Source organism: Chiloscyllium plagiosum, unplaced genomic scaffold (assembly GCF_004010195.1).
Source record: "Chiloscyllium plagiosum isolate BGI_BamShark_2017 unplaced genomic scaffold, ASM401019v2 scaf_1928, whole genome shotgun sequence".
Lineage (NCBI taxonomy): Eukaryota > Metazoa > Chordata > Chondrichthyes > Orectolobiformes > Hemiscylliidae > Chiloscyllium > Chiloscyllium plagiosum.
In genome coordinates this window covers 46,226-59,013 of record NW_025215022.1, presented here as the reverse complement: position 1 = coordinate 59,013, position 12,788 = coordinate 46,226, and the positions used below count along the sequence as shown (strand labels likewise).

Genomic DNA, 12,788 nt, shown 5'->3' with positions numbered 1-12,788 from the left:
CTCACCCACCCCGATAGATTCCAATCCCCTTTGTCTGACATTATAGATACAAACCAGCCCCCGAATTCCTCATTCAGATTCCAGTCCGTAATTCACTCATGGGGATATCTGATATTTGATGTATAAAGAACCCCAAACCCCTCGATTAGATTGCAGTCTGTAACTCACTCCCAGGTATCTTGTATTGTCGCCATATACAAAGGCGACAAAACTACTCAGTCAACTTCCATTCTGTTACTCACTCGCAAGCATTTGAAATTCGATATGTAAACTAACCTCAGGCTCCTCAATGACATTCCATGATGTAATTCACACCTGGGTATCTGTTAGTTTACATATAAACCACCCTGAACCCCTCTATGAGATATCAGTCTGCAACCTACGATCAAGTTTCTTTTATTTATATATATAAAACCCACCCTGAACCCCTTGATTAGATTCTAATCTGTGACTCACTCCTGAGTATCTGTTATTCTCTTCATAAAGCTTTATAAACTCTCTTGATTAATATCCAGTCTGTAACACACTGCTGAAAATGTGTTGCTGGAAAAGCGCAGCAGGTCAGGCAGCATCCAGGGAACAGGAGAATCGACATTTCGGGCATATGCCGTCCTGCTGCGCTTTTCCAGCAACACATTTTCAGCTCTGACCTCCAGCATCTGCAGACCTCACTTTCTCCTCCAGTCTGTAACACACTCCCAGGTAACTGAAATGTTGTATTGAAAACACACAGAGATCTTCGATAACATTCCAGTTGTAACTCAGTCCAGTGTATCTATGTCTATATGTAACTGACATTGAAGCCTTCGATCAGATTCCAGTTTCTCACTCATTCACTCCTGGCTATCTGGTTATTCTGTTTGGAAACAACTCCAAACCCCTCGATTGGATTCCAAACTGTAACTCACTCCTGGGTACCTGTTATTCTATATAAAAAAAACGATTTGAACCCCTTAAATACATTCCAGTCGGTAACTCACTCCTGGGTACCTATTATTCTATATCACAACCACTCCAAATCTCTCGAATAGATTCCAGTCAATAACTTGGTCCTGTGTATCTATATATAACGCACATTAATTCTTCGATCAGATGCTTGTTTGCATCTGTGGTCACTGTGTCCAGCAGCAGAGAGAGTTCTGAGCGACATCGAGCATTCTGGGAATTTCGGTCAAGTTAGTTAAAACTCTTACCTCGGTTTAAACTGCAGTCAGGACATGTCGGGTCCTGTCGCATAAGCTCTGATACTCGATTTCCTGTGTTATCCAAAATAAGGAGTGTGTCATGGCGGTCTGTTAGACAGACTGGGCCAATATTAATACTTACATGGGCATTGGTATTTGGATCTATTGGGATGGCGTAGAGTGCAAGTGTATGAGAAGGTGTTTGGGTCAATTGGGATGCTGTGAAGTGGGAGTTTATGGGAAGGGGTTTGGGTCTATGGAGCTGATGTACAGTGGGACTGAATGGGAATGGTTTCTGATCTACTGGGATGGTGCAAAGTTTGACTGAGTGGGAAGGTATTTCCAGCGATTGCTATGGTGGCGATGCTGTCACTATAACAAGGTTAGAACGCAATGTGTGTTTATCTTTACTCCAATGCTGCATAATCTCAAAGGAAAACAGCCCTGACCATTCACTTTCACTCATCTGAATCCCACTGAACCCAAACTCTTCCATATTCACTGACAATCTCAACAATTGTGATGTATTCAAACCCTTTCGCGTTCACTCCCAGGATACACCATCTTTATGGACTCCAACCCACATTGTTTTAACTCCTCAACACATTCCCAAATGTTCAAAATGTTTTCCCATTTACTTCCACAACACACAATCCCAATCGACAGAAATACTTCCTATTGTCTCCCTGTCTCGTCAATCTCAGAAGACACACCCTCTTCTCATTGACTCTCTCTCGACGCAGTCATCATGGGCCCAAACACCGTCTCATTCACGGTCACTCTGCACAATCCTAAATCTATCTAATAGCTAACTCTGTGTTCCTTGTTCGAGTACACCCACGTCCCTCAGAACCTCAGTGATATGTTTCCTGCCTTTTTAAAAAATCTTCTGTTTTTCAATTCTTACAACCAAAGTGATGACTTCACACTTCCCCACATTATAGATCATCTGCCACCTTGATATCCACTTACTTCGCCTGCTTAAATCTCTTTGGAGTCTCTTTGTGTCCTCCTCACAGCTTACATTCCCATTCAGGTTTGCATCTTCAGTAAACTTGGTCATTAATATCGATGACAAATAGCTGAGGCTAGAGAACTGATCCGTGTACAAACTCGGAATTTCCCCATCCATCCCTCCACTCGGCTTTCTGTTCGCTCTATCCGTTCTAACACAGCACCCCGACGTGATACAGTCTCATCTGCTGTGAATCAACCTTTCCCTATCCGATGATCCTGCATCGATTGGGTCAATTTATCTACCCTGCTACTTGCATCTTCAAACAAATACTCTAATTCTTTTGTCAAACAGGACCAGTCGGGAATCTGGGCAACGTTGGCACATCGTAGTAAACGCAGGCGCGACCTTTGCAGCTACCTCTCGGATAAAAGCCAACAATCCTTGCTTCTCAGACCTTGCGCTGTATTCGGCAGCCAAAGGCGTTCAGGATTTACAAGGGTTTTATTACAAGTCTATAGTTTAACACAAACATCAGCTTCCACATGCCCCTGCAGGATCCTTTTCTTATCCAGGAGCCAGCTCCTGAATGCTGAAGAACGCAGCTCCACCCTTTTTTTCATAAAATAAACCAAATTATCAGTGACCAAAAGGGAGAAATAGAAGGTCAAAATCTCATGGGAGGAGGAAACCCCCCTGATGTACCCACCTGTCCTGAAGGCTAGCGGTGTGCTCCCTGTCTAAGGACACTCGGGTGCTGACGTAGTTGTGAAAGAGGAGCACGCAGTTGGGAATTACAATCCCCTCCCGAGCCCTGCTGCTTGGACCTGTTGATGGTTACTTTGGCCGGGTCTATGAGGACCTGTCTCTCTGTGACCAAAGGTCAGGAGCATGCGGCTGGAGTGCAAGTGAAAGGGCAGTGAGAGAAGGATGCAATCACCTGACAACTGGTACATAAATGATCCGGGGATCCAGCATTTGCCTGGGAGCCTGTAAATCACTACAATGTGCGTTTCTAAGGGACTCTGCATGTAACACCCTCCAGCCCAGGTCTCCAGTGGTGAATTCACCCTTTTTTTTAAATAAACAAAGCTACCAGCTAATTGCTACGTCAACCCGGTTCATGAAATCAGGAACACTCTTCACCAGAGATTATACATTCATCAAAACCAGGGTAACTAAAGGAGGGATACAATCTTAAAATGGGAGAGGATGCCTCTGTCCAGCTCACCTTGGCCTAACTACTTCGAGGATACCAGTGGAGACTGTGCGTTCCATCTCTGGGCACAGACCTGTCCACAAAGAACCCAACTCTTTCTGTCTTTAACGGAACAAAGTGACCGAATTACAGCCCACTAGAGGCACCGTAATATTGTTGGTTGGGTAATTATGTCCTCTGCCTGATATGAACAACTAAAGGAACATGCTGTTCTCTGCCTGATAACCTGCTAGATTTCTGTACCTTTAAGAGCGTCTCACTCAATCTTTATCGGTCTGTGTGTTTCCTTCAAGGATTTGTTTGTCCGTGAGAAGACCAATGCTCTCAAGCTGAAAGAACAGCTCGTCGACTTTTCACGGGTGAAATGGCCTCACATGTTCTCCAGGTTTTTTAAAGCTGTTGTATTTTCAGGTACTGACTGCAAGTGAGTTTCTACAGGTGTGTGTGTGTTTCTGCCTGAATGCGTATGTCTTTCTCTGTGTGTCTGTGTATATGTGTGTGTGTGTGTGTCTGTGTCCGTGTGTGTGTGTGTTTCTGTGTCCATGTGCGCCTGTGCTTGTGTGCATGCACGTTTCTCTGTATGTGTGCATACGTGTGCCTGCATGTGTGCATATGTGTGTGTCTGCATGTGTGCATATGTGTGTGTCTGCATGTGTGCATATGAGTGTGCGTGTGTCTGTGTGTGTGTGCAGCTGCATGTTGTATGTTGTGCTGTGTTTGTGATGGTGATGGATGGTGCACACATGGGCAGTTCGGAATAAAGAGTGCTCCGATGTTTCTGCCCTGAATCACCAACTCTGATGATATTTAATCAGGAGAGCACCAAACTGAATTCTGATGGCCCCCACGGTCAATCAACACTGCTTGGTTTCACCATTGAGGCCCACACAAAGCAAGTGGGGACGCCGACGGGACGGGGTGCGAGGGTGGAGAGGTTACTGGAGTTGTTCTATGGCGTGTTAGCTATGGAGAAAATAAGGAATATTGCAGGCTGGCGAAATTGAAGGTAGCAGAGGGCTGCCTCCTGTCTCCAGGAGGGAGGGTTGAGTTATAGCTGGACTCTCTGCAGTCATGGGCAGCTTCACCAGTGACTCTTGCTGTCTTGCAGGGCCTAGCCTACCAAAAAACCAGCTGGTATTTCTGACAGTGAACAGTGTTGGCATCAGCTTGGTGGACAAGAGCGAGAAAATCCTTTTGAAATGGTCTTACGCCGAAATTACTGGAATAAACACCAACAGGTAGGTGTGGGGTCAGTGGGTGTTGTGCGTCCTGCCTGCTTCCGTCCACCCAATCACTGTGAAGGTCAACATCCCGAGGTTGCATTGCCTCCTCCTGGTTCAACCCCTCTCCACCGCGCCCAGCGCTCCACTCTGATCGGCAACATCTCCAATCCTCAAACTCCCAAATCCTGGAATCCCTAAGCAATCACTCCTTTCAATCCCCTGCTGAAGCCATTGGCGAGATGGTGCTGTTGTGGTCATGTCACTCGGTAATCCCAAGGCCCAGACTAAGCCTCTGAGAATAAGGGTTCAAATCCCTCCTTGGCATCTGGTGAAATTTCAGCTCCATTAGATATGGGATTGAAAGCTAATATGATGGTGACCATTATTGTCACTCAGCAGCAGTGGGACTATCGCTGGATTACTAATCCCAAGTAATGTTCCGGGTACCCAGATCCAAATCTCGGCATGGCAGATGGTTGAATTTAAATTCAATACAAATCTAGAATTAAAGATTTCATGATGACCATGAAACCATTGCCAAATGTCAACAAAACCCATGTAATTTCTCTTAGGGAAAGAAATCTGGTCTGGCCTACATGTGACTCCAGACCCACAGCAATGTTGATTCTTAACTGCTCTCTGAAATGGTCCGAACAAGCCACTCAGTTCAAGGGCATATGGGTGACAAGTTCAACGATGACCATATCCCACAAAATAATGTTAATTTTTAAAAGAGCCGGTTTAATCCTGGAGGCAGAACAGAGGGTCTGAGAGCCATCAAGACCCTGCTGAAGAAGCCAGTGGTGGATTTCCTGCAGATGGGGGTTTGTTTTTGGAAACTCGATTGGGAGGACTGAAACGATGGTGAGATGGATGTGTACATCGTGACACGTGGTGGTGGGCAAGGCAGAGGTCAGAGTCCGAGGGGTGCTGGCTGCACGGATACAGAGATTAATGGGGATGGAAGTAGAAATTGAGGACAGGTTGGTAAGACTGGCAAACGTGGTGCCAAGATGGGTTGGTTTGGCTGACCAGGATCCAGGCTGGAAACCAGGTGGAAGGAACGTCTGGGGATTTACTTAGCGGAGTGAGCGTTGGTTGAGAAATTCCTGCTTATCGACTGAACATCCGATCATCGCAATTAGGAGCAGGTGTAGGCCGCTCAGCCCCTTGAGCCTGTTCCGTCCCATTCAATCAGATCACGGGCTGAGTGGTAACCGGTTTTGTCTGCTATCGATCCAGATTGTCCTTTGGTGTTTTGCATTTACTCTGTCCGCTGTCCTGTGACAGGGCTCCGAATCTGTACGGCCAGAGTGTGGCAGTGAGCACCTTGCAAGGCCAGGAGTACACGCTGAGCACCAGCTGTGCGACTGAAATAGCTGACCTGATTGTCTTGTTTCTGAACGGTCTGAAGAGGAGGTCGGAATACGCGATTGCGTTACACGGCAGTCCCAGGCAAGGTACAAGAAGCCACTCTCCATGTGTGTTCTCCTCTCTCAGCTTCCTACAGTCAGGTAGCCTCAGGCAATAACTTTTCCCCATTATCCCTCAAAACGCCTTTTTGCCCACTGTGAGCCCATTCTTCTCCTGCTTGGGGTTTTTAAAAATTTTGTTAAACAATACACAGTTTACAAAAAAACAGTTAACGTCAACAGCTGGATACAAAGAAACAGCAATTTGACAGGGGAGTGGAGCAGCAAAACCAGGCCCCAAACTCTACCCTTCGACCGGTTTTCAGGGAAATGAGGACAAAGCTCAAATCCCACTTTCAGTCACAAATTAGTAACAATGACATGTACATAAGGCAGTCCAATTATGTTTTAAAAAGTGCATAAAATACAGACCCCCAGCAAACCAGCAAGCACCCCCCCATCCCTCCCACCTTCCGGCCACTCTAAGGCAGCACACCCCCCTCTCACTCTCAGTCAGCCCTGACACCCCTTCCGACCACCTCTAGGACAGCCCGTCCTGCTTCCCCAGTCCCCCCAGGGCGACAGCGGGTCAGGACAGCCATCGCTTGGGGTTTAAAAGAAAATGAATGAACGGAAAACCTATTTTCTGGAGTTGATAGTCGCACCACGTGTCTCGCACAGCACAGGCCCAGCCCGTCCTGGTTGCCATTTGCATTTGTGAGGCTCTGAAGGAATGAACAGTTACAAAGGCTGATGCTGCTGAACTCCGGTCTCTGGCCACCACCACCACCACCCCCCCCTGCCCCAACCCAACCCCTCCCCTTACCTGCCTCACTCACACCCATACTCACTCCTCTGTCCAACCACACTGACCAAATCAGATGACCCGACCTCAAGAGGCGTGAGACCACCTTCTCCAACGAATTCTGCTCATGTTCGCCCTCCCTGATGCATCACAGCACCCGTAGTTCCTCCTCCAGCTCCTGAACTCTGAGTCAAAGTTGCTTGAACTTCAAACACTGGCTGCAGATGTGTTTGCTTTGGTCAAACTGGCATCCAGAAAATCCCACACACTGCAGCTGTGACGCATTAACTGTCCTGCGATCCTCATGTGTTCAGTATTATATTTAATTTCACATTTAGTTAGGTCTTTATACATTTCATTAACCTTTCCACCAGTTGCTATATTGTTTTAAAACTTACATACAGATACTCGCCAAATAACTAACTTCTCCTGTGACAGAGTAAGACTCCATGTCCATTATAGTCTCTATAATCTAAATCAGTCTCTATTATATAATAACCTTTGTAATCCAATTTAATATTCATTACAGTCTCTATAATCTAAATCAGTCTGTATTATAATTTCTATGTATAACTTAATCTCTACAGTGTAAATCAGCCTCTAGCACAGTCTTTATTGTCTACTTGTTTCACTATTACAGTCTGTATGATATCACTATAAGTGTATAATAGGCTGAGCCTCCATTGCAATGTTTAATTTGCCACTCCCTCTGCCATTCCAGACGATCCTATACTCCTCAAGTATGAGAAGGGTGATTTGATAAAGTTGATGAGAGATAAGGAGATCGCTGAGGACAGTGGCTGGATTCAAGGAGAGAATGAACACAATGGGAAGACAGGAAGTCTCTCGCTGGATTCTATTTATATCATTCCTACTCTTGTGAAGCCTTCACAGGAGGTGATGGTATGTTGACGTACGATTTAAAAACAAAATTGTTCCTGGGATTTGAGCATCAGTGGTTGTATGATGGTGATTTGATTAATCGTAGTCGCATGAATCTAAGTACAGTGAAACGCATACAGGCAGATCCCAGCAAACACGGACATACAGATCATAGGGTGCTTAGACAGAATAAGGCATACAAAGTTATGGCTGCACAGGAGGTCCGCAAAGCAAGATGAATATTATTTGAAGTTAGAGAGGTCCATTCAGCAGTCTACTAATAGCAGAGCTGCCTTCTTGAACCGCTGCAGTCCACATGCTGTAGATAGACCCACAATGCCCTCTTTAGGGAGGGACTTCCAGGATTTTGACAGTGAAGGAACAGTGATGTATTTCCAAGTCAGGGTGGTGAGTGGCTTGAGAAGGAATGTGCAGATTTTGGTACTCCCACGTACCAAAAACTGCAGATGCTGTTATCTGGGTGGCAAGATGGCTCAGTGGTTAGCACTGCAGTCTCACACCGCCAGGGACCTGGGTTTGATTCCAGCCTCAGACGACTGTCTGTGTGGGGTTTGCACATTCTCCCCGTGTCTGCGTGGGTTTCCTCCGGGTGCTCCAGTTTCCTCCCACAGTCCAAGATGTGCAGGTTAAGTAGGTTGGTCATGCTAAATTGCCCCATAGTGTCAGGTACATTAGTCAGAGGGAAATGGGTCTGGGTTGTTGGGGTCAAGTGGCCTGTTTCCACAGGGAATCTAATCTATATCCGAAGTGGTCTGGCTTACATGTGACTCCAGGCCCACAACAACACAGTTGACTCTTAACTGCCCTCTCAGCAACAAGTGCTGGCCTGGTCAGCCACACCCTCACCCCGTGAATCAATTAAAGCAAAATGTTAGCTTAATATCTGTTGTTGGGAAAATGTTAGTGACTGTAATAAAGGAGGTATTAGCAGAACATTTAGAAATCCATAATATAGTCAAGCCGAGTCCAGCATGGCTTTATGAAAGAGAGATCATGCCCAATAACTTTATTACAGTTCTTTCAGGAAGTATTAAGCAGGACCAATAGATATAATAGGTTGCTTCCCTCGTGGGCTAGTCTAGGAGCAGAGGGCATAATCTCAGATTAAGGGTTGCCCATTTAGGACAGAGATGAGGAATTTCTCCTGTGAGAGGGAACTGGATCTATGGAAATTTGTACCACAGAGAGCTGTTGAGACGAGGACATTAAACATATCAAAGCTGAGATAGGAGGAAGTGAGGTTCCTGTTGAAGGGCTTATGCCCGAAGTGTCAATTCTCCTGCTCCTCAGATGCTGCCTGACCAGATGTGCTTTTCTAGCACCGCACTCTTGACTCAGAGCTGAGATAGACAGATTTTTAAACAGGAAAGGAATCGAAGGTTGTAGAGAAAGTGGAATTGCGGTCCATCAGAAGTGCCATGGTCTGATTGAATGGCGGAGCACTGGATGGGCTGAATGGCCTACTGTGGCTCCTATGCCTTATGGTCTTCTGGCCCCGCATGTTGCCACCTTTTCCCCTCCCCCCCCCAGACACTGTTTACTGGGTGGACTGCTTGATACAGTTTCGGTGAGTTGGATATTCTAAATGCAGGGGAGGCTGACCTTACCTCTCAGTGATCACTGGAAGTGATTCATTTATCATCAAGCAAACGGATAAAGATGTGTCATCATTCCTACATTTACACTGTCAGATCAGACTGGTGTGTGGAGAACTGGGTGTGACACTGGTTGCCTGTTATCTCTGACCCTCACGCGCTCCAGCCAGCTCATTGTCCACCCAGGTCAATGTCAAATGCAGAGGCAGAGTGGACCACAAAACATCTTTGTTTAAATGCAGGAAACCATGATAAAAGTAAGAATGTTGTTGTTTATCATGAATTAGCGATCCTGTTGTCTGCAGTCTCTGGTGGAAAACTGTCAGATGCGTGCTAAGAGGCAATTTTGACAATTTCCCATTCTTGTCTCACTGATAGAAGTTGATCCTCATGTCACCTGACCAGCGTCGCCAGGTATCCCAGAATGCCCTTGCTGAGGTGGAGGCGGTGAAAGCCAAGGTCAAGGCGTACACACTGGAGGAATTTTCCTACGACCACTTCAGGCTAGTCTCTGTTCTTCGGCCTTTCCCAAAACAGAGCTGATGGTGTCTGCATTGTTTCGGCTTAATTCAAAGTCTCAACCAAATGTTCCTTCAAACTCTGGCGGAGGAGCCAATGTAATTTGGGAAGAAATACAGGCTGCAAGATCAGACTGGGAATGTTTGAGAGGCCGCTAGTTTCAGAATGTTGCAAACAATTATTCAAACCAAGAAGTCCTTCTGAGAGTTTTTGCAGATATTTAAGAAGATATATAACCATTGGAACGTCCAATGGTGCAAGGGTGAATTCCCCTGAGTTTTCCACTTAAGGAAATCTTCATTAGCATGAGGGAAATGGTCCATTTCACTGAGTCGCCATCTCTTTTATACTGCCTGTGATTCCCAAGTTTTTTTCTTTGATGCGTATAGATCGACTAGGAGAGGGCCAATCACATCCCACATTGACTGCAGAGCAAACCAATCATAGGCCATATTGACCGTAGAGCAGCCCATATCAAATGTAGGAGCAAACCAATCATAGTCCATATTGACTGGACGAGCAGGCCAATCACAGTCCACATTGACTGTACAGCGGACCAATCACAGTCCATGTTGAGTTGAAAGTTAGTCAAATAGGCTATCATCCATTTGTTGTCATGGAAACCCACCTGGTTCACTCATGCCCTTTAGGAACGGAAATCTGTCATCCTTACCTGGTCTGGTCTCCATTTGAACTCTCGACTCTCAGTAATATGGCTGATTCTTAACTGGCCTTTGAAATGGCCCAGCAGCCCACTCAGTTCAAAGGCAATTCGGGACAGGCAACATTGGGAAATGCCAGTGGCATCCACGTCTGGTGACACAATACTGAGAAAAAGCTTGGTGTTGATGCAAATTCTCATAGTTGCCTAACAACCCCATGGATAAAGCAGAAGTGCCCACATTAGACAGGGTCAACATGGAGAGTTCGGTTTCACTTGGAATAAGACAGGGTGAATTAAGCAGTTGGCATTTCCAGAGGCAAGCCACACTCAATGAGTTTGTCCAATCCCAAAGCAAATCTTCAAAGTGACAATTCATAGAGGCTGAGTCCTGCTGACCCCACCAATTAGCCTTATTTCACTTCTCCTCTCTACCCAGACCCCCTGCAAAAGAATCGATGAACAGAATGGTGCTTGCGAGGGCTCATGGGAAGGATCGGATGTGGGCGTGCTCGAGGGAACCTCTCCGACAGCCCTTACTGAAGAAGGTGTGTGCAAATGCTGACATGGTGGTGCTGGCCTGTCACGCTTTCACCGATATCCTTTCAGTGTGTCACCAGGAAACACTGCGTCCCAAAGGTCGCCAGCTTCTATTTCAAGCAGAAATTGGAAATATAGAATATCTTACAACAAAGAATGATATCCAGCCCATCGTGCCCATGCTGGCTCTCTGCAAGAGCAAAGATCAGCACCACAACAGTGTAACCACAGGCCGAGGCACAGCCCAGACTGTGTAACCACAGGCCGAGGCACAGCCCAGACTGTGCAACCACAGGCCGAGACACAGCCCAGACTGTGTAACCACAGGCCGAGACACAGCCCAGACTGTGCAACCACAGGCCGAGACACAGCCCAGACTGTGCAACCACAGGCCGAGACACAGTCCAGACTGTGTAACCACAGGCCGAGACACTGTCCAGACTGTGTAACCTCAGGCCGAGATACAGCCCAGACTGTGTAACCACAGACTGATACACAGCCCAGACTGTGTAAACACAGGCCGATACACAGCCCAGACTGTGTAAACACAGGCCGATACACAGGCCAGACTGTGTAACCTCAGGCCGAGACACAGCCCAGTCTGTGTTACCACAGTCTGATACACAGCCCAGACTGTGTAAACACAGGCCGATACACAGGCCAGACTGTGTAAATACAGACAGAATATATTGGAGAAGCTCAGCAGGTCTGGCAGCAACTATGGCGAGAGTAACAAGAGTTAGTGTTTTGTGTCCAGTATGAATCATCTTAGAGCTGGGTTCTGCTCCCCAGGCTGTCTGGGTAGTTCACCTCAGAATCTGGGCTGGTGGGCTGATGTCAGGGAGCAAGTCACCTCACACAAAAGGCATTGGCAGTGACTCTGCCCCACAATGCCGATGGAGCTGGTAATGTCAACATAGACATCACCAGATCTTTGTTTATGAGTGCTGAGTGTTACAGCGTGGCCAGGCCAGTCACGACTGAGTTCCATAGCTTTAGGAGCCGAGTGGTGCCCTGTTTTCCCTGGTTTTAATCAGAGGCAGTGAATATTTTGGAGTGATACTGTGTACCAGCTGAATATGGGGTGTGCTCGCTGTCTGAAGGCTGGGGTTGGGAAATGTGACGATTCCACATCTTGGTGCAGGGGGTGTGTAATCTCAGACAACCATCAGCTAGGCCCCAGAAAACAAGGCTTCCCCAATCAAAACACATGAGCTCCGTCCTGACCGATTGTGGCTTGTCCCATCCCTCTCATTTCCTTAACCCGCTCTCACCCATAATGAAGTATATGGGGGATTACCCAGGAAGGCTGGTCCAGCCTGGCACTGAGCTCACCGATGTGATATTCTCTGGAGCTCTTCAGGAGGAATTACTACGGGACGAAATCTACTGTCAGATTGTGAAGCAGCTGACCGACAATAAAAACAGGTACGTTCCCAAATCAGAGAACTGCCTGAAACCCTCCTCCACCTACACTGCACCAGTCTGAGAGGGTCTCTCTGCAGTGGGGCACTCGTCTCTTTCCCATGTCCCTGGGTGCCAGAGACAGACTGTGTGTGAGACAATGTGTGCACACGTGTGTGTGTGTATGTGTATCTATGTGTGAGAGAGTGTGTGTGTGTGTGTACGAAAGAGTGAGAGTGAGTGAGTGAGTGAGAGTGTTTATGAGATAGTGTATGAGTGAGAGTGTATGAGTGAGTGTGCGCGAGTGAGAGTGTGTATGAGTGAGTGTGTGTGAGTGAGAGTGTGTATGAGATAGTGTGCGGGTGGTG

At 46.8% G+C, this 12,788-nt stretch overlaps 1 protein-coding gene across 1 annotated transcript in view; it reads left to right on the top strand.

Moving 5' to 3' along the window:
- Positions 1-3,651: 3,651 nt before the first annotated feature.
- LOC122548117 (unconventional myosin-VIIa-like) overlaps positions 3,652-12,788 on the top strand; it is a gene marked incomplete at both ends in the record, with an annotated part of 18,886 nt that continues 9,749 nt past the window's right edge. The window contains 7 exons of the mRNA XM_043686676.1: positions 3,652-3,769; positions 4,467-4,596; positions 5,872-6,041; positions 7,520-7,701; positions 9,675-9,799; positions 10,916-11,073; positions 12,291-12,444. Coding sequence (XP_043542611.1) covers positions 3,652-3,769; positions 4,467-4,596; positions 5,872-6,041; positions 7,520-7,701; positions 9,675-9,799; positions 10,916-11,073; positions 12,291-12,444 — 1,037 coding nt within the window. The remainder of the gene's footprint in view (positions 3,770-4,466; positions 4,597-5,871; positions 6,042-7,519; positions 7,702-9,674; positions 9,800-10,915; positions 11,074-12,290; positions 12,445-12,788) is intronic.